We start from the raw sequence: 24056 nt of genomic DNA, 5'->3' as shown, positions 1-24056 counted from the left end.
AGGTCTACTCAAAGTATAATATGTCTAGTAAAGGTCTACTCAAAGTATAATATGTCTAGAAAAGGTCTACTAAAAGTATAATATGTCTAGGAAAGCTCTACTCAAAGTAATATATGTCTAGGAAAGGTCTACTCAAAGTATAATATGTCCAGGAAAGGTCTACTAAAAGTAGAATATGGTCTAGAAAAGGTCTACTAAAAGTATAATATGTCTAGGAAAGGTCTACTCAAAGTATAATATGTCTAGGAAAGGTCTACTAAAAGTATTATATGTCTAAGAAAGGTCTACTTAAAGTATAATATGTCAAGGAAAGGTCTACTAAAAGTTTAATATGTCTAGGAAAGGTCTACAAAATTATAATATGTCTAGGAAAGGTCTACATAAAGTATAATATGTCTAGGAAAGGTCTACTCAAAGTATAATATGTCTAGGAAAGGTCTACTCAAAGTATTATATGTCTAGGAAAGGTCTACTAAAAGTATAATATGTCTAGGAAAGGTCTACTCAAAGTATGATATGTCTAGGAAAGGTCTACTCAAAGTATTATATGTCCAGGAAAGGTCTACTAAAAGTATAATATGTCTAGGAAAGCTCTACTCAAAGTATAATATGTCTAGGAAAGGTCTACTCAAAGTATAATATGTCTAGGAAAGGTCACTAAAAGTAGAATATGGTCTAGGAAATGTCTACTAAAAGTATTATATGTCTAGGAAAGGTCTACAAAAAGTATATTTTTCTATTGTATAGGTTAATCAATACGATAATGTACAAAGTGCCAACAATTACAATTTTTAATATTGGTTTTACACCACTTAATTGTGTCACTAATACAATCTGAAAACGAAAAAACACAATTTGTTTTTTATTTTTTTAATGGGAGGGATGATGTTCATATGTTCTTATACTACTGTTATTCGTTTTTCAGTGTATATGTTAAGATTCTTTAGAGACAAAGCAGAAAGCACACACACACGCCTGATTGGTGTACAAGATATATTACATACTACTCTCTGGGGCGATGCTATCAATTAATACTTCCCTAGATTGATATTTATCTTTCCGTAGAATGTTTTTTTAACTGGAATTTACGAGGAGACATCTTTAAGATCAATCATTGTTTGAAACTACACATGTCCGTTGCTATATAATATAAATATGTTTGAATAACGATGCATTCCACCAACCTACTTTAACTTGAGTGTTTGAAAAATAAAACATGGAGCCAATACACTATGAAATCAGCTCAGTTTGAATATAACAAAAGAAAATAAAAACAAAAATCCAAATATTCCATACGAAAAACTTTTGCATTCAATATTTATAAGCTTAATTTCAATTGTGTAATTTTTCACTGGATACATGTATCTAGCTGAAAATTACAAGAACGATGTACCATTGGCATCTACACCAGACACCAAGACCAATAACAGCAATAGAAACGGAGCCAAATCATCAAAATACGTGTACAGTTTGAGGAAATTGATAACGTCAACAGTAGATTTGAAACAAAAGTAATTAAAAGTAATATGATGCATTTGCATGTTATTATGAAGCCAATATGATTATGTTATGATTGTCAACGAGACAACTCTACAAGACACAAATTGTTCAGAAATTAAAATCTATAGGTTACCGTACAGATTTAAACAATGAGGAAAGCTCATACTGCATAGTCAGCTATATACGGCCCCGAAATGGCAAATGCTAAATTAATCAATACAAGAACACCAACGGCCTAATTTATGTACTAAATAATAAACTAAAACATATTTTTTAAACTGCAACAAACGACTACAACTGAATTCCGTTCCTTTTCACGAATGTGACCTACCAAATTAGACTATTATGCGGGTTTAGTCTATACTTATATGAGCAAAATGACGGGTGCCACATGTTGCAGAATATGCGTACCCTTCCAGAGCACTCGAGATCACCTCCCAGTTGTTTTGTGGTGTACGTGTTGTTTAGTCTTTAGTTTTCTATGTTGTGTCTTATGTACTAATATTTGTCTGTTTGTCTTTTTCTGCTTTAACAATGGCGTTTTCAGTTTATTTTCAAACTATGAGGTTGAATGTCCCTCCGGTATCTTTCGCCCCTCTTTTACAGGCTCACTACCTGTGACAGCACATACAGAATAGGCGGGGTGAACCAATTTGTTGGAGCCTCATCTTTACTTTTTGTTAGAACATTGGTGTAAAAGCACAACAGAAGATCAAATTATGCTTACCAATTTACGAAAAACAAATATAAAAAACAGTAAAAAAACAACAACTAGTCAATAACATGAATAACGCGCTCCTAACTTTGGAAAGGCACATACAGAATGTAGCGAGGTTAAACTAGTTTGCAGGCGCCATCCTGGGACAGTGGTGTAAGAGTATAAGATAAGAAAAAACTATAAAAATCATTCTAACTCGTAAAAGAATAATAAGACTAACTGATCATGGGTCCTTGAAAAGCTGTCTCCAATAGTTTGTTCATGAAAGAACTATTTAATTTAAGCAGTATAATATCTGACCTCAATCTTGTGTGCATGCTGTCTGGGTCCAATTGACGATTTAACATAAAAAGAATATATAAAGACAGGTATCAAAATACATTGATATCATGTCAAAATTATAGAACCAATGCAATCAGTGAAGGCTAGGTGTCTATCAAACCAGGTAATTCAAAGGTATACATAGTTTAGTGTTCAATCATTTAAGTAATTGCAATCAATTATACTCCAATTAACAATCAATATTCTTAAAGAAAACATTATATTTGGTTAATCTGAGTGGATGACAGCTGTCCGAGTTATCAGGTGTATTACAACGTTGATAAATCGTTGTCTGCTACTGCTATTGCATTTCAAAGATGCCTACACGTATCCTTGAATTTTTAGAGACCTTTTATTTTAGATAGTCTAGATCTCGTTCAAAGATGACGGAAAGATGAAGACTGTCTTCATGGTTTGAATAAGAGAGCAAAACACGACGCAAATATTTAACGTACATCTTGAAGTCAACATAAATGTTCAACGTACAAAAAGACAAATTCTTTATGATGTGCACGTGATAGGTTTAAAAACTGCTATTAACATAATACAATTTGATTGCCTTTCTTGTATTGTGGTGTTTTGACGTAGTGGTCATCCTATTGGTAGCTGGAGTGTAAATATTTTTTTACTATGTTGTACGATATTTATGTAGGACTCTAAAGTGCGATGGGAACGCTAAAGTACGATGGTCACGCTAAAGTACGATGGTCTACGCTAAAGTGCGATTCTTCCATACGCTAAAGTCCGATGGTCCGCGAAAGTATAGACGTTATAAACGTAGTTTGATAATGACGTTAACAGTCGTTTATATAAACCAAAAATGAACACGCCGGTAGACAAATTACAAATATTTGATTTAAAACTTTTTAACCAAATGTGAATAACTTAGATAATTTAAATGTAACCGTGCTTTGTCGGGTAGAGAAAATGTGTTTTATATCGGTAGCTGGAAGAAGAACTTGTAACCTGCTGCAGTCTATCGTTTTACTATAGGCCTAATAGATACAAGTAGTATTCGCATAGATATCCTGTATCCTGTTTTTATTGGAAGCGAACGGATACATTTGAATCATTGTTTATGTTGCAGTTTATTTTGCGGTTCCCTTTAAAATGTCGCTTTTATTGAAAAGTAACGTGTACAATATGAAGGTACATATTTTCATGTGTAAGTTATAACTAATTGTCTAAAACATAAGTTTGTACATTGCCTGAAAATATAACATGGATGTGTAGTTGCTACAAAAAAGAAGAAATTTAAGCTCGGAAAACATCGCCTTTCTTTCTCATTCAAATTAAACAAATAAATGTTACATATTCCGACAATAATCGAATTTTGTATCTTTTAACTTAAACAGGACGATTGCAAGGAGAGGTGTGCCAATAAGCGATAGACTGTGTACGGCAAGCTACACCAATTACAACAATATTTAATACGCACGAGTTGTCAAAAAATCATTTACAAGAAATATATAGTATTCTGTGACAACTAAATTACCTTTTTAGCAATTATTACGTAGTCGGTCTTTGAGAATTATTCACTTAAGGCTACTGTTAAATTATACTGCCTTTCAAATCTATGGTATACAACTTATAATACTAGGTAAAACAAAAAGGCTATTGTTGCATTGAGTGTTCTTTAACGATTTTTTTTACAAAGCCCTCGAACCTTACCCTTTGGTACATCACACTTTAACGTGATATACCATCGTACTTTAGCGAACAAACAACCATCACACTTTAGCGTCGACACCATCGTACTTTAGCGTAGACCATCGCACTTTAGCGTGGCCATCGCACTTTAGAATACCATCGCACTTTAGAGTCCTACATATATATATGGTATAGATTGGCAAAGGGGAGGATGGTGCATACATTAAATAGCAATATCGTTAGCTTTACAGATCATGTTTTGAGAATTAGAAAATGAATAGTGCAATCTGGCTATCGCCAAAGACCTTATTTTAAGTGCAGTAAATAACTTTCTGTGGTACGTCCTAGCTAACTGAACACTATGTATTGTTTTATTTATTAGTTCGTTATCCTTTTATGTATGAGCACGCGAGTTGAGAAGAATATGAATATTTATCAGAATGTTCTTTCCCTTGTTAAATATAACTGTTTATGCCCAGAAAAGGAATAAAATCAATCACTACTACAACAACGTTGAACAGTGAAGCAGTTAATGCTTTTAACTCCAATCAGAACAAATAATCGTTCGCCACATTTATTAATCAAAGTTGATGAGTGTAACAATGTATCAATGTAAATATTTTTTACAAGAAACAATATGCTTCTCTGAACATTATAATTTAACGTGGGCGACCTTGCAATGTCATAAGACCACCACTGAGAATTAACAAACAAATATAATCTCATGTAAGCATTGGTGGAAATAGACACAACCCAATAACTATGTTTCTATTAAGATAATCAAGTGACAATTTCTACAATCCAAAGCCAACATGTTCAAAGTACATTTTACAACAAAAAAATTAGAAAAGACAAAAATAAATTAAAAAAAGAAAGATCGTGATGTTAAACTCTTAACGACTAAGTACTGGGATCTCTAAACAAAAATATCGAAATATTGAAGTCGATAAGTACTGATGTTTCGCAAACACAAATATCGAAATGTTAAAGTTTCAAAGTACTGGCATTTCTAAACGACAATGTTGATGTGATGCAAAACAGTTGAAGAACGTCTGTCGCTAGATGCAGCATCTATGCTTTTGTTAGTGCGTAAGGAAATAATATTTTGCTTTGTTGTTTACAATCACTGAAGTTGTAGAGTGATACTGATAGGACGTTTGTTAGATTTCTGAGTTCTTACATCTACATTGTTTCCGTTTGACCAGGTTATGATTATATGCAAGGGTTGAACTGTATTAATTAAATGGTCTGCGAGCTTCTTTGAACCTTCCTAAATTCGTGTATTTTTTAAATACTTGTTATTGTACTGTAGACATTATTTTTCTTTCTTTCATAAAAATACTTTGCAATATAATTGACGCTACGTTTAAATAGTTGAATATGATTAAGATGCCAGAAGATGTAAACGTTTGCTGATAAATTGGAGCACAATTGACAGTAGCTATAAATATACTGTTAGAGAAACAGCAGTAGTGTAGAAGTAAATAAAAAGGATATTGAAAAATCGTTTAGATGCATTGAAATGGATCTGTCTTGTTGATTTATTGTACAGCGAATCCAATAAATAAATGTCAGAGCCAAGCTGTATCAAGCATATAAGTAAGACAGATCACTTATATATATATGGTGACATCTTATGGAGTGACTGACACCTAAAGGAAAGGTTTGTGCTTTTTTGAAAATGAAATTAGATATAAAATAGAATATTTCCAGTGCTAGACAAAGTAAATATCGTTTTTAAATGTTAACACACTCATCAATCCTCCTTAATAAATAAAAATATGAACATAACCAAATAAAAAATTAATTGAGGTATACAACAAATGACTTACGTTTAAAAATACCAAGTTCAGCGGCTAAGAAAATTTATATAACTTTCAAATAATACGGAACGCGAGACAACTCTATTGTTGCTGGTAAAGACAAAACTTTCTAATGATTCCAGCATTTAAAAAAACATTATGTTTTACATACAGAAATACGTTGTAAGTTTAATATCTAACTATGATTAAGGCAATCATAGTTAAATGGAGATAACACGTTATCGTGTGATCTTTTTTTCAATCATTCCCGACTGTGAGTTATATTTTCAAAAACTTATAACTACACTACATGTATGTTTCATTGAAAACGTCATTCTAAAAGTAACCTTCATTTCGAAATGAGTTGTAACATTCATAATGACACCTGTTCCACAGTCAGGTAAATAAAATTAAAACTTGATAGAAAACGTGTTTGCAGGATCCTAGCAAAAACAAAATAAAATTATAAGTCATACATTGTTGACCGTGCGCACATTTTTAGTATGAAGTGCCTTTGCGCATCATACAAAATGTACTTTGATTAGTCATTCTTTTACAACTCAATGAATTTACAAAAAGAATAATTGTGAAAGGACAAACAACATATTTTAAAATTTCATAACAAATAGCTTCAAGTGCTTCTGAACGGAATCTTTTTGCATTAGCAATTTTTATCGCGTGCAAGATATATTAGATACTACTGTCTTGTCAATGATGTCAATTAAAACTTTATTAGATTGATGTTTTTCTGTACGTAAAATGTTTTTAATTGGAATTTACGAGGAGACATCTTTAAGATCCATCATTGTACGCACCTACGTATGCCGGTTGCTATATAGTTTTTAAATGTTCAATTAAAGATAAATTCAATAAACCTACTTTCACTTGGCTTTTAGAAAATAAACATCGAGCAACTGTAACGGTTTATATCTTCCTCTGTCATATTTTATCCTGGGGATAATTTATGACAGTAAATTTTGTTCCAGACATGATATTTCACAGGTAGATTTCTTCCATAGGAGTGAAATGCTATCTGTCTTATGCGGATAGTATTTACCAGTTACTATATATTTTCCGTTCCATATTTCACAGAACCTTGTGAAATAGAGTCCCATTGTCTACTATGTAAAGTAATAGCAATCAGTATATACCTGACCATAATTATAAATGTTTCACCAAGGTAGAACATATTTGCATAATTTATCAATCAAAAGATGGTTCTTATAAGCCATTCATATTTTACAGATATTATATTCCGTAATCTATTTCATAGTGATTTTTTTCCTTCATTCTTAATTTTTATATTAATTAAAAAAAAAGATGACTTAAAACACACGAACAACAGCCAACAAAAGGCAACAAGTTCAACATTTTAATACGCCAGAAGTGTATTTTGTCCACACAAGACCTTCGTGTGACGCCCAGATACAAAATAGTCTGTTCGTGAAAGAAACTTTAAATTTTAGCGGTATAATATCTGACCTCAAATTTGTGTGTATGTTGTCTAGATCCAATAAACGATTTAACATAAGAAATTTACATCAAGACCGTCATTAAAAATCATATCATAATTATGGAATCGAGCGGTAAAAGATAGTAGTCTATCAAAACATGTAATTCTAAAGCTATACATATCAAATCGTTTAGTGTTCAAACATTTAAGTTATAGCAATCAAATATACTCCAATTAACAATCAATATTTTCAAAGAAAACATTATCTTTGGTTAATCTGAGTAGATGACAGCTGTCCGAGTTACCAGGTGTATTAAAACGTTGATCTGTTGTTTTCTGCTATTGCTATTTCATTTCAAAGATGATTACATGTACCCTTAAAATTTTAGTCCTGGATTTCATATTGTGTCGTTTGATGGAATTTATTGCGACTTTCATACAAGTGAGAGGTTTCGCTCGCTATAAAACAAGGATTAATCCAACATTTTCTACATAAAAAATGCAAGAGCCAAGTCAGGAATAGTCGTTATACGTTTATTGTGTCTGAAACTTTTGTTTTATTTGCTTAAAGACTTCCCCACTGTTCGATATATTTTTTATTTTACTTTTTTTATAATGGCGGTTAGATTGAAATAACTGATTTCGTTACCCTCATATAAACAATCACACGATCAACGATAGATATGGAATTTGATCAGAATGTTCTTTCCCTTGTTAAATTTAACTGTGTATGTACTGATCATGAATCAATCAATCACTACTTACAAAACGTTGAACAGTGAAGCATTAAATGCTTTTACGTCCGATCAAAACAAATCCTCGTTCGCCACATTTAGTAATCAAAGTTAATGAGTGTTACAATGTATTAATGTAAATATCTTTTATAAGAAACAATATGCTTCTCTGAACATCATTATTTAAAGTGGGCGACCTTGCAATTTTATAAAACCTCCACTGAGAATTAACAAACAAATATTATCTGATGTCAGTATGGATTGAAATAGAAACAACCAGAAAGCTATGTTTTCTATTAAGATATATAGAGTATTAGGTAGTTGAGTTTTTGATACTGACTATATCATGTGGAATATCTGTACGAGCCCGTTAGGTATGTTAGATATTCCACATGATATTGTCAGTATCAAAAACGAAACTACCTATTATTCTGTTTATCGTTAATTATGACGTCACACAATGTATTGCCTAATATTTTAAGTGATACAGCCAGTACGTGATACTCGAAAATATTAGGTAGTAAGATCAAAGGGAAAATATACGAATTACCGATAAAATCAAGTATCAATTTCTACAATCCAGAGTCAGTAGGTAGCGAAATGATGTTTTGCTTTGATATTTACAATCACTCAAATTGTAGAGTGGTACTGATTGGACTCTTGTTTGATTTCTGAATTTTATTGTTTCCGTTTGAACCAGATTTTTGAAATGCCAGGGTTGAACTGTATTTATTAAATGGTTTGTGGGCTTCTTTGAACCTTCCTAAATTCGTGTATTTTTTTTAATACTTGTTCTTGTCCTGTCAAACAAATACAAAATTAAAGAGCATTGAGGATCCAAAATTTCCAAAAAGTTGTGCCAAATACGGCTAAGGTAATCTATGCCTGGTATTATAAAATCCTTATATTTTAGTTTTAGATAATTTTTATTTTCTTATATAAAAAATACTTTGAATGTGGTTGATACTGCGTTTAAAAAATAAAATGAGAAACTTATAACTTTGGAAAAAATCCTTTTAGGTCTATAATGAGCAACTGGTTTAGTAACGCACCAAACGTAATAGCAATAAAGTATATATCAATACATGTATAGCAGTTTAAGAATTAAGCGAGGTGATATAACATTAAATATCTAAACATCTGCATTCCAATGATAGGAGTCAAGATTTTTAATTATACAATTTATTGTGGTGTGCATGCATTGTGTATAATAAAAGCTTAAGCGGCTTAAATCTCTACAATAAAGATAGTTTCATATATATCCCTTGGTTTTTTTTAAATGTAATTTGTTTCAATCTCATATCTATTGTATTGTGAGGTTGTGAGTTCGATTCCCGCTCGTGCAGGTGCACGTTGCATTCGACTCCTACATTAATTGACTAGGATTGTCAGTTTTCCTATCAAAAGTCGGTGGTTTTTCTCAGGGCACTCCGCCACAAATTGACCAAAAGTTGCGCATAACAGTAGCATTAAAACACCAATAATTAATCAATCTATTTCATTGTTATGTCCAATGTTAATTCACTTTGGGGTCCTTCAAAGTGTTTCATATGTAACGTAGCAAAATTTAAAAAAAAATAACAAAAAAAGTTATTTATCAATATAGGATGCATAATGCTTTGAAATGGAAAGTAAAAATGTTGTCATTATTATTCAGTTACAAATATTTGAATTCTATAAATTTTGGCACGGAAAGCATGCTCTGGATTTTTAAAATAAATATAAGGGAAGAAATAATAGTTACACAGTATCAAAAATTTACTGATGTAACTAGAAGATGAAACTGTTATCGCCAAAGAAAAGTCAGGGAGGTTAAAGAATAAAAAAGGAACTTGAAACAAAGTTAGCCTTTGACTGACAGCTTCTAGCTTATCATCAATTTGTACAATTTTAAAAGTATGTTTCAAACCCAGACAAGATTGATAGTTGCAAAACTACAATTTTTTCAAGTGCAGAGAGCATGGAAATATGTCAATCATGACATGGCTGTCTATCTAGGCTCTCCAGTGCAGGGAAAAGGAAGATAACATCAGGTCTGATTAAAAATAGCACGAAAACAACCCGAAGTAGTTACCAAGAAGTGGTTGTATGTAAGGTTCTAATCTACTCGCTGTATTGCATTAGTGAAAATGAACGGTTTCCATTATTTTAACTTCTCAAGTAGAATAATACTAAATGCATTTACATGAAAATCGTTGCTTTTTCTTATCTGACTCAATTAATACTGTAGACATATTTAACATTATCTTTACGGAGCATTGAACATAAGAATGAACTTTTCTGATTAAAAGCCGGATTATTAATTATGAAGATCTAATAAATAAAGTTTCCTTGAGAAGGGTTCTAACGGTACACGCTTCTGCAGTCGATTGCCCGCTGTTGTCAATCTTGCTGCGTTACTATCGTTTGAAAATTAGATAACATCAGGCGGTAAATATGTTAATTAAAACTCGGTCATGTTCATTTAATCAATTAAAATATTATGAAATTAAAGCAAATTCTTTATATTGAAACAGACATTAAATTTGGTTTGTCTGGTAATTATGAGGCTCTGAATGGGGTTCACAGAATATATAACTATAGGCAAAATCTACAGAAATATAAGCCCAAAATGAAAGAATGATGTGAAATGCCAAAATATGATGAAATGAAAAAAATGGGGTCACAAATATTATCAAGAATTTAGAATAATGAACAAACAATATACAACATAGAGAAAACTAAAAACATACAGAAATTAAGGGCTCCCTTCCAGATCATCATTTATATCTCAATTTTATCGAAAATTATTTTCACTCTCTGGGGTCATCGTTGCTTTCAAGTCAAACAAATTTGTGAAAAAAGACAGTTAATCAATTTCACTTAGATTTTCTGTATGTTCTTAAGTGATTGATAAACTATTGGAAACACTCTGGTTCCTGATAAATTGAAATAGATCCAGGTCAATAGGAGCAATGTTTCTGACGTATATATACTCAACAGTGAAGACACTAATATCTGAATATACAGCGTTTAAAAATACTATTGAAAGTTTTAATTGGGTTACAGAAATTGTTCAGGAATCATAAAAACTACTAAATATGGTTTTAGCTGAAGAAGTAAAATAACTTAAGCCATGACCGATAAATTCCCAATAAAAATACTGTAACATGAATAAATGTTGAAACATTTAAAATAACTCGTTAATTATTGAAACTGTTATGCGTTCGTATCTGAAGATTCATTGACAAGTGACGAAAAGATAGCACATCTCCCTATATCTTTATTCGTTTTTTGTTTGTCTGTTAAAAAATTTAAATAAATAAAATATGCAAAAGCATTTGCAAAATATTTAACGAAATATCATTTATACCGAATTATATTTACTCGAGATGATTGTAAATAGTTCTAGATGAGTTTTTTTTTTAAATTAATGTGTGTTATATACATATATCAATCTTAATAAGTCTGATAGGAAGATAAATGGCATGCAATAGGGGTGTATGGTGTTACATTAAATATTTTGTTTTTGTGTATGGTGTTACATTAAATATTTTGTTTTACGAACTTCACGCTAGGAACAGTCTGTACGAGGTCAGGAAAAAGACACTTATGTTTTAGGCATACCGGCTTTTTTTTTATCTCCTTCCAGACATCCTTCCGTATGTCATAATTACTCGTGTCTGCTTCAACATATTTCTACTTGGTGTTTTGTTCTTTAAATTCATTTTGTTATAAAATGGTGTTCCTGGTATAAAGAATTTTGATCAATACACATGTCATTGACATATAGCTTTATAAGGCAAGGGAATTTTAGTTCTATGACGTTTATTTTTTCGTTCCAAGTATGTGGGACTTGCATGAATTGTGTCTTTAAAAAGTCGTCAGTCAGTAGTAAGTCTAATGAAAACTTGAGTTTGCTCTACTAAAATTTTACAGCTGCCATAACAGTATATTTCAACTTGGCCAAGCAATAAAACGGAACGCTTATATGAATTAGTAAAAAACAAGCAAATGTGTGTAATCTGTTAAACGGTGTTGTTTAAAGTCTTGAACTGTCGTTGACTTTTAAATCTTTAAATTTGTTGATCCCTAACTTATAACGATATCAATATGCACGTACACATCTACGCACATAATGTAAAGTGATATTCGGATAACACGGTGGTAAAATGATTAAAATTCTGTCCTTTCGAATCTTATTCCAGTGGTTGTCTCTCCTTTCGTAACCTCACATCAGTGGTTGTCTCCCTTTTCACCAACTCATTATAGTGGTTGCCTCTCATTTCGCTAACTCATTACAATTGTTAACTTTGATTAACATCGGTTCCTGTAATTATGATTGGAGATGCTCTTGTTCCTTGTTCATGGGATTGAGAGGGAGAATTCAAGAACGATAATGGTAGTATCTCATTACTACATGTTGCAATAAGATACTACAATTGTTAGAAATGGGTGTGGCCAGTTTTGTATATGTATCATTTCATTTCCTGGTAACTAATTCATATTCATTGATAACAGTAGAGGTTATTATGAGAAAACAAGTTGTATTCAACATTTCTTTCTTTTAATATCACGTTACCTACAAATTAGGATGAAATTTTTGATGTACATGTAATATGAATTTGAACCATGCTTACTTCTCGATCAACACACAGTGTCAGTTATCTGATGTGTTAGTAAATAGTCAAATAACAAAATACTTGACTCAAAGGGAATTTTAAAAGGGAAAGTAATTTACCAAATAGCAAAATCAAAAGTTCAGACACATCAAATGAAACCAACTGTCAAATTCCTGACTTGGTACAGGCAATTTCATTTACAATGTGAGAAAACGTCAAAAGACATGTCAACCAATTCAGACATATCATTCTGATTCAAAACCGATCAGTGTTTTTGTTCCACCTCTAATTGTGCCGTTTTAGACGGAGAAGTGATAAAAACAAAAGCTTTATGAACATATCTAGTCTCTAGCAATATCAGTTTAATATTAACATCGATTTGGAATGTTTCTTGATGACACAAATACAAGATTCTTGTCTATTTTCCAGACTATTACTATTACACTGGTGGTAAGCGAATGGTCGTAACTAAAAGTTACGACCATCTGAATATGGGAGACAACTCTAGGGATAAGTTTTTCTTTTCCGATTTTCGTGCAGTAAAAGGTTCATTTGAGTCAAACCGCTTGTCTCATATACACATATCGTGAGTGCATTCTCATTGAAACCAAATTTGGCACATAAAATCATTCCAATTTTCGTAAAATAGTCATTCAAAAATTCGAGCATGATGGTCGTAACTTTAACTTGTGATGGTCGTTATGTCAACTATAGTATTTTGGATGATGGTCGTAACCGACACAAGATGGTCGTAACTTTGAAAGATGACCGTAACTCAAGTATTTAGACGAACTTTTATCAAGCTATTTTAAAAGTACTGTGCACATGCATAACCATGTTAATAAACTTATCAATCATACATTTTTGATATGTTCTAAACGACCATCATTTAGAAGAAACAGTGAAAACTAATCAACTCGCATTAAGCCAAATAGTATGTTAGGGTTGAGTGTTAATATATTTTTACTGTATTTACGACTTTTTATTTCCTGCAATCATGTCGGCAGATGAAATTATTGAACGTACAATTTTGAACAATCTTCTTTAATTTTTAATCAGCTATTGCAGTTTTTATAAACCATTGGCTTTCAAATATTCGGCTTTTGGTGAATCATGATTAATGAAAATCCACAAATGCCTGGTGTTTTTATCGTGTTGTCTTTATTTTTTATTGATTACATGACTATCTTGCGGTATATCATTGATAATTGTTCTAAGTATTGGTTCAGAATAAAAACTTAATACATGGTGTCGCAATGAACATTGTGTTAACCTAGAAAGTATGAATAAGGTTGAGATATTTTACAATGCTACACGCGTTGAATGTAAGAGTAAGATCAAATATCAGTAGTTTGTAGACAGGCTTGTAGCCAGGATAATATTAAAAGGTAGAACTAAATGTACAGTGGCAAATATTGCATACATATATGCAGGTATATATTTTACAATGATACACGCTTTGAATTTAAGAGTAAGATCAAATATTAGTAGTTTATAGCCAGCCTTGTAGCTAAGATAATATATCAAGGTAGAACTAAATGTACTGCGGCAACTATCACATACATATGCAGTTTGAAAATAATATTTATGTTATATGTTTATATTGTATGAATGTACTCAGATTTGAAAGACCAGCACGCTGAGTTGAAGCATAAAGATCTATCTTTTAAATATTATCCTGGCTACAAGCTATGTATGAATACTGTTTGCTGAAGTCCTTTTGCTGAAATTTAAAAAAAAATACATTATCATCAGCATATAGTAAACAATGTGAATTGCTGACCCCCATATTCTTTAGAAAGACGTTTAAGGATCCATACTGTGAAGGAATTGTTTTAACTCGTGTAGTAATTTTAACTCTAAATATGCCTCCTCTAGTAGTGGAAAGATGATCCCAAATTGCCAAGCCTGTGCCAGTATCTGGTCATAGACTTTGCAATGACAAAATACAGAGTGAATCTACCGCGTTAAGAAAGATTGGCAAAATGTGTTTCTCTTTTGGTAACACCAAGTAAATGTTTACAAAATTCAATGCGTAGTCTTTCTGAAAGAATCTTAGGATAAGCCTGATCTACATTTTTTTGCTGTAGTTGAAAAAATGGCAAGATCATCAGCATATGTATAGTAAAGAATAGGCTGGTCGTGAATAAACAACAGCTGGATCAGGGGAACTTTTAACACAATCAGGAAGTTCATTTATAAAAATTTTAAACAAATTTGGACTCAAATTGTCTCCCTGTTTTACTCCAACTTTAGTTCTAAAGAGATCTCTTACCATACTCTCTAACTATATTCAATAGCTTAAGTTGTATCCCTGGGTGAATGACAGTATCAAAAGCCTTCTGGAAATCAACAAAGCAGGCAAACATTCTACCTTCTTTTGTATTACAATACTTATTTATAATAGTTTTTAGAATGAACATAATATTTTATGGTCAGATGGTCGTGTTTTTATTTTTTTATTTTTTTTTTGGTAAACAAAATTTGGCTCTCATCAATGATATGATATTTATCTAAGGATTTACAAAGACGTGTATTAAGTATCTTATTAAAAAGGCTTCCCCAATGAATCAATAATTGTAATTCCTCGATAGTTATTAAGATCGGATGCATCATTCCCTTTATGAATTGGGAATGAAAAACGTGTGGTCCAGGGTTCATGGTATTTTCCATAAGAAAGACAAAGATGTATAACGGATAGCATGGTACCAATAGGCGTATTAAGAATTTTCTAAAACCACGGGTAATAATTATACTTGAACTTCGAATTTGCACCTTATAATCAGCTTGACTATATACCAAATGACAATACGACTTCTCAAAATCCAGGCTAAGAATAAGATGTATGTTGTTTAATTCGATTACGGACCTGCGAATTCGCGGATATGGTCTTGTCTCGATAACGATCCTCTTAACATTATTTTGACTCCTTACTTATGCTCTTTCGACTTAAAGTATCAATTTTAAATTGTAGATTTTTCTTTTAAATTTCACCTAGTAGGTACATACTAGTTTTTAAAAAGTTTATCTTTTCAATACATGCAAAATATAAAGAAAATAAATCAGGATACTGTTATTTCATGTGATGTCAAATTTGTTAACATCGCCTTTTCTTAATTCGTAACTAAGAATGATCATAACCAGAGCTGTGTGTTAAAATGAATTCTCCACTTTTGAGAATTTATATTGTTATTAAACTTAACAGCTTATATTTAGTTGCCTCTTGGTTGATTTTATACATCATATTTTAAGTAACAGTGACTGGGCATTTCATTTTGTATTGGATTTTTTTCCGATTCGTTCCAATTTTCTTTCCTTTCGCACTTTACAGGTATCCCTCTCTTCACCTCTTTTAGTTTTTATCATTTAGTGAAATCAACTTCACAAATATATCATATAATATATTCATATAACAAAAGACACGTTTAAAACTATTGACTTGTCTTATTAGGTCCTATTTAATAAAGAGTTACGACCATCACAATTTTAAGTTACGACCATCCTGCACATTTTTGTTTTTTTAGTTACGACCATCATGCTCGAATTATTGAATGATCATTTTACGAAAATTGGAATGTTTTTATGTATCAAATTTTGTTTCAATATCAACGCACTGACGATTAGTATGTATGAGACAAGCGGTTTTACTGAAACATTTTTTTACTGCACGAAAATCGGAAAAGAAAAATGTATCCCTAGAGTTGTCTCCCATCTTCGGATGGTCGTAACTTTAAGTTACGACCATCCGCTTACCACCAGTGCTATTAGTACAGTTCCAATCCCCGTTTTAAGTCCATCATTTAGTTATCAGATAATGATTATGTAATTCTGTTTGGTGTTTTTGGTGTTAACTAAATGTATAATATCGGTGTCATACTGGAAAATCCATGCCAAAATATTTTGACAGCTAAATAGTAAATAAACAAATAACTTTTGGAGAACTGATAAGACTTCAAAATACAAATTTTCCACGAGGAAATTAGTTAATAAGTAACAATGAGGCATGAACATGGCAGAGCTAATATAATTATATCTGTTAGATCTAACAACAATTGGAAACATGGAGATATCTAGAAGATTGAGTGACTGATTGTTGGTGTATAAAACCATTGTCAGAACTATTAACTATGATGATGGAAGTGTTTAACTACTGACTTGACTGGTTATGCACGATCGGTACTATTGACTATGTTGTTCCGCCCGGCCTTTTTATTTGGGAAGAAGCTGAAGGTCTCTTAGAAAACCACGATCTTTCGACGGGAAGACAGACAAATCTTATCAATGAAGATTTGAGTCAAATGCACCTGTCAAGTGCAGGATTCAAATCCACAACCTCAGTGTTTTACAGTCACCATTTCAAATTGTTGACCGATACAACTTTTCGGTGTTTCGACCTATGTTTTCGAGATATTCAATCCTGAAGTACAAGTATTAGCCGTTGGATCTGGTACTTTATCGAGTATGTCCTATTTTGAGATTTTGATTCAGTTAGGTTTCACATGACGGGTGTGGATGCATATCAGGATACGTGTATCTTAGCGATATCCGGGCTTTTGATGGAGTTTATACGGTTACTCAATGTTTTAGCTTTTATTTAGCATCTTACCTATCAACATATAAACATCGATAAAATAATATCCTAAAACTATTTAATTAGAAGACTTTATAATCATCATCATATTTACCTTTGGATATAATTCTATAACACAAATCCTTGAACTGGGTCTTAATTTGAGATATGTAATTTAATACTAGCACATTACCAGCCTTGTGTTATCCTATTTTTACATATTATAATATAATGAGATCTTAATTAACCAATCAGATACACTGTGTATTGTTTATAGAACAATGTGTGAAAACTGAATCAATGGTACTGATGGTAGCCTTTCCTCTAATTTGTATTTTCACCAAAAGTGTACTAGTTTTTATTCTAGTCTATTATATTCATATTTAAATAATGAGTTCATTAACAGTAACTGGTTCACTTATTGGTATATATAATATGAATGAAAAGTAATTTGTGCAAATCTTATTATTCCTTTCACGATGATTTCCTTTTTTATCAAGACGGTTGTATTGGAGCGACAAAATATAAAAAGGAAGATGTGGTATGATTACTAATGAGTCAACTGTCCACAAGAAACCAAAATGACACAGACATAAACAACTATAGGTCACTGTACGGCCTTCAACAATTAGCAAAGCCGATTCCACACAGTTAGCTAATAAAGGCCCTCATATGACAATGTAAAACAATTCAAAGGAGAAAACTAATGGCCTTATTTATATTAAAATAAATGCACGAAAAACAAATATGTTACAAATAAACAAATGACAACCAATGAATTACAGGCTCCTGACTTGGGAAAGGCACATACATAAATAATGAGGCGGGGTTAAACATGTTAGCGGGATCCCAACCCTCCCCTTACCTGGGACAGTGGTAAAATAGTACAACATAAGAACGAAACTCATTGTAAAACACCGCCCCATATAATAATCATTGAACCTTGGACTAAGTTTTTAAAAGCACACCCATAAATATCTCTATTGAAAAAGAAAACGACAACGAATCCTTTTTAACTGTAAATGAAGTTTTAATCACTTATTTTCCAAACTTTAAAGTAGAAATTAGATATGTAAGCCAATAATATATATTTATGAGAAAAAAAAACAAGAAACAAAAGCACTTAAACAACACAGAAACAATGGACAAGCGTCAAATTACAATGCATAAAATAAACATCGCCAACCGGCAATTCTGAAAATCCAATTTTAGAAGTAAGATCATAACAGCACATAATACGTGAAAGGTTTGTGATACATTTGAGGAAGATAGAAATGTTGCACGTAATTAATCTGTTACATTTAATATGAAACGATCTTATGTGGACAAAAATAATTGTTGTGTATATAAAAAAAAATATTAGTTTGAAACTTACTTACTAGCGCATGTATCTATTGACAGTTCTCCCGATACATACTCAAAAACACATTATTACCTATTTTGTTCATACATCATTGTAAGTATAATGGAACTTAATGCGACTTTTATAAAAGTGAGAGGTTCAGCTAGTTATTAAACCAGCATTTAATGCGACTTTTATAAAAGTGAGAGGTTCAGCTAGTTATTAAACCAGCATTTATTCACCATTTTCTAGATAAGAATATGCATGTACCAAGTCAGGAATATAACAGTTGTCACGTGTTTGAGCTTTTGATCATGTCATTTGCCTAGGGACTTTCTGTTTAGAATTTTCATCAGAGGTCGGTATTTTTGTCATTTTACTTTTTTTCATTACATGTATTCATTTACAGCTTTCTCGATACACACAAAAACATACATTCAGCACATATATCCATTCACATCTTTCACGATGCACAAAGAGTGATGCATTCAGTACATGTATTTATTGACAGCTTCGTTCATAAAAGAATTGAAAGATATATCGGCTCCGAATAACCTTCTTCACACTAAATCATGTGTATACTAATAAAGCTGACAAAATATTCATACATATTGGAATAAGTGACATTTTATGAGATAAGTAGACGTGTTTCTAACATTGATAATGGACGATGTAGCGTCAATAAAAATCCCTCAAGGTTATATATTGATACAAATTCAAACTAAAAAAGCAATTGCATTTTTATTCCTCGCTTGTGGAAAAAACCATTTGGATACAATGTACTTTTATTTTCAATTCCCAATAGCTAATATAAACCTATTCAGGTTGTTATACAGATCAAGGTTAGTAATTGCTATGTCCTATAGCGCTGTCACATTAATGCTACAGATCAATTTTAATTTGGTGTTACAGGTTTAATTATATGACTGAAGTTCCTGCATTCACCTACATTATCATTATGCTGACTTTGTTACTACTGTTAAATACTACTTAACATCTCCGATGTGTCTCCCTGCTCATCTAACTACACTGTAATTACTACATTCATGTGACTTTATATCCTAACAAACAGATCAACCGCTGGTTTGTAAACACAGAAAACAAATATTTCAGTAAAAGATAAATACACTCTTTATACTTTAGAAACCACCATTGAAATCCATAGACCAGGCAGGTAAGTAATGGCAAGTACAAGAACATTCTCTATCGCCTAGCTGATACTAAATGCTGGAGCGTGCGTGGAGCTTCCGTTTTCTAGTTTGAGTTTTGTGATAAAGGGTTGAGGCATGATAAGAAATTATTGAACCAAGCATTTCGAGTGGTGAGGTTGAATTCACATTTGTCGTCAAAAAGGCATTCGCAACATCAGACACCTGAATGAAACGTGTATTTTTATCTAAAAGGGCAAACAGGATTTTTACCGATTTATATAGCCGTTAGAAAAAAAGACTTTACATAGCAATAAAGCAGTTTCCACGAAACGAATAAATAAACATACTTCTATCTAATATATTTTTGCTGATTTGACTATTCTTCAAATGGCAACATTACGAATACTGAATACACATTGTACCGCTGTTCCTTGGAGTATACTCTTCATATTATTAATGTATATATTTTGTAGAATGTAGCGTTATTGCATGCTCATTACAAAACCCATTAGGAATGTATTGAGCTGAAAGAGCTTTTCTAGATTACTAAGAGATAAGGGATAAGTTTGAAATGAAACACTTCATGTCATAAAAGGCTGTATTAACATTTGACTATCTCACAGAAAATCTGTCTCAGAATAATGTCAAAACAATAACATTTTCTAAGCATGTGGTTAACCGATATCGATGTTTTAAACCTCCATTACCTTAAAAGAAAATATGTCAAATCATATAATTCGATTGAACAGAATCATGCAAAGCAGGTCAATTAGTTTAAAGTAATTTGTTTGATAATAATTGTAAATCACAAAATGTTAGATTATATTGAACTGGTTTACTCAGGTTCTGTACCTTCAAACCAAGCCTTAAAACAATACACCTTATCGCTAATCCCGGCTGACCCGTCCGCTTGAACTTTTGACGTCAACAACAATCACTTTTCCATTGTTGCGTCAGATGTTTTGTTTTATGACGTCAAAATTTTACGGGAACCTGTGTGATTTCCAGCAATGGCGGACAAATAGCGATAAGGTGTATATTCAATAATAGAGATTTGAACATAATTACTATAGGGATTACGTCAGTGGACGTATTACGTCACAAGTTCATCCACGTTTTCTGCATCACTGACAAATGTGCACTGTTCGAATTATAGTTAGGTTTTAATGTTGATTTTATCTATTTTCTCATTTACAATAACATCATTATATTACAATGTCGAATATAAAATTAAGTCGAACGAGATTTAAAAACAGAAGAAAAATTGAGCTTTTCTTGTGTTTTATACCGAACAATAATATAATATAGATCTACAGCTGATCACCCTTTGAGTGAACAACCAAAAAGATCACAAAGCACAATATGTCATTCCAAAATCTCATTTGAATCACAGCTAATTATTTTATTTTTGTGGTACTTTGTTCTTTGAATTTTTACCTTTTCAAACATTTTCTGCGTCCACATATTTACACAATAATGCATAATTGGAATATAGATTGAACAAACAATGATTGATGGATGATCTTATCATATTTCATTAATAGATTTACGATGAGATATGGGTAATTAAAAACTACAATTACAGTTAATGTTACATGAGTATAGGCAGCTGACCAGGGGTAGTACAGGCTAGGACGACTCTCTAAAGTGAACGTCGAATGTTTTAGCCAAAGTTTTAAACAGGCAATCAAACTACTAAGACTGGCTATAAGCTATGGTAATATTATTTAGAGTTGAATTTGACAATTGATTACGATTGTATTATGAATTTTATAGTACATTAGCCTTCTGATATTACCTTTTTTTTAGCAAACTAATCGTACAACTTTGTGTACACCTAAAATACACTTAGTTCTATAGCTTATGAACATTCATTAGGTATTAGTGCTTACTTTATTATGTACAATAGCTGAGAAGAATTAACATTAAATATTGTTTTATGTGACTATCTATATCGTTATCATCCACTTTTTAAGAATTATTAGTTTTAAAACCTTTAACTCGCACCTTATGTAGTCTTACTATGCGAACCCCTTTGCAATGTTAGCCACAGCGGAATAAGAAATGAAATGATTATTGACTTATAATTTACATTAGAATAAAAAGGTACTTACTGTCTATTTCGAAGAGCAGAAAAATAATCCAAAACAAAATGATTAATTGAACACTAAATTTCGTCATGACTGTAATCTAAAATCCAACACTAATAAAAGTGGCGCATTTATTTACCTGCGGAATTTTGTATTTAACACATAAAAAGGAATTTGTCTATAGATTCATTTCTATGTGATCGGATTTCCCGGCAGATGTTCTACCTTGGATTATTTAATCAATCTTTTATCTCTCAGTTTGATGACTTATCTGTGCATGCGTGGATACAAGTTTTCACATCCTTTATCGCTCATCACTTTTAATATCCTTAATTGAACAAAATTGTCATGAATATATTGTAATTACACGTTACAAGAGCAGACTAGAGATAAATGACCGTTGCATTCAACTTTGGACACCATTTTTCAGATATATCGTTTTACTATCAATTTAAGTCTGACATTGTGTCAGCAAAGCTTTGACAAAATTTGGCATTAACGTTTAATTTCCAGAAGTGAAAAAGTATTGTGCAATGTCTGTACATTTTAAAACTCAGCATGTGTCACTTTGAAATTTTTTGAAACTTGCAGCTGCATGAACATATTTCCTGCAGTTTTAAAGATCAATTTTAATTTTCATGACTTCAATTTTTAGGTTCAAATGTGAAATCAGTAATTACAGCTTATGAAAGTACATAATTAATATTCTTTGATGTACGAAATTCCTATAAAAACAATGTAGTGATTTCATCATAGGAACAAAGCGAAATTATCAACCAGCATCTATATGATCGTAAGCCTTACTGAGTTAGCAACATCTTATATTAATTACAATATTCTAGCATTATTGTCTCATAGGTAATAATATCACATCTTATTAATCTTATATAGTTATTAAATATCATATTTCTACATAAGACTTTAAAAGAGAGGTGAACTATACCAAAGGGACCCTCAAACTTATAATAGAAAAGTAAACTGACAGCGTCGTTGATTTAATGGTGGTGATTGTCTGTCGTCTACATTTTTTTCAATAGATTTTTTTTATCTTTCGGCTCAAACCAGTACCCCGGTTCATTTGACATGTAAAGTTGTTATCACTTCTTCGACCTTCTTTTTACTATGAAATAAAAAAAATTACATAACATTGAAGTGTTATTATAATAAGTTGTTTTGATTGGCTCGCAGCAATCTCGCGTCATTCTGAAATTGACTTTCATTTTAAAATGAAATATAACGTTCATTATGACACGAGCTTGAACGATAAAGTTCATTGGTAAACAAATGAAAAACTTGATAGAAATCATGTGTTCTTGATTCTAGCAAAAAACGTTATTAGGAAATATAAGTGACTTTCGTTAGCTTTAGAGTTTGCCAATAACGTTTAAAACAATACAAGTGACGGTTGTTTGCTTTAGGATTTGCCAAGGGCGTTTAAAACAATACAAGTGACGTTCGTTTGCTTTAAATTTGCGAAGGTCGTTGAAGGATTTCAATTTGTTTTTAATTCTAATTTTCCATTCTGCAAACGATAGATTAATTATATATTGATGTGACATATACTTTGATTTTTTGCTAACTAAAAATAACGAGCCTGTCATTGGAGGCATATTTAACAAAAATAGGCTGGTCAAAAAGTAGTCATTCAAATTTACGACTTGCTTAATATAAATATAGAAAACAAGCTATTCAGAGTAACGAATAACCTTTTGACCTTATAGTACATGCATTAACTTTAATTTAAAATGTTAGTAAATATTCTACTATCCAGCAAAACTGCCATTAAATAAACTGTATGATATACACCCACATTGAATTCATACCTATAATTTCAGTTTAGAATTATTACAGACGATGGTTTAGAGTATCATTTAAAATGTTGGAAAAGGAAATTAAGACGACCCCGAGGGAGCAATCATCTATTGAAATACATATTTAATTGTATATAGACGTAGTACTGTCTTATTGTAGTGGTGACTAGTCTCATATGCATTGAGACAGATAATGACACTGGGTATCAAATGAAGCTTTCGTGTTTTTACTTTTGATTATTACATCAGTGGTTAATTTCTTTAGTTCTTATTTTAAAAGAATCTTTAACGGAAAAACACATCTGTTATCTTA

At 31.6% G+C, this 24056-nt stretch overlaps 1 protein-coding gene across 1 annotated transcript in view; it reads right to left on the bottom strand.

Moving 5' to 3' along the window:
* Positions 1-22181, bottom strand: part of LOC139501833 (uncharacterized) — a 134088-nt gene extending 111907 nt beyond the window's left edge. Inside the window, exon 1 of the mRNA XM_071291057.1 lies at positions 21957-22181. Coding sequence (XP_071147158.1) covers positions 21957-22023 — 67 coding nt within the window. The 5' untranslated portion in view covers positions 22024-22181. The remainder of the gene's footprint in view (positions 1-21956) is intronic.
* Between the last annotated feature and the right edge of the window lie 1875 nt (positions 22182-24056).

The sequence above is a fragment of the Mytilus edulis genome, chromosome 13 (assembly GCF_963676685.1).
Source record: "Mytilus edulis chromosome 13, xbMytEdul2.2, whole genome shotgun sequence".
In the NCBI taxonomy this organism is placed as follows: Eukaryota; Metazoa; Mollusca; class Bivalvia; order Mytilida; family Mytilidae; genus Mytilus; species Mytilus edulis.
Note: the sequence above shows the minus strand (reverse complement) of the source record. Positions and strands in the feature narration are given on the sequence as shown.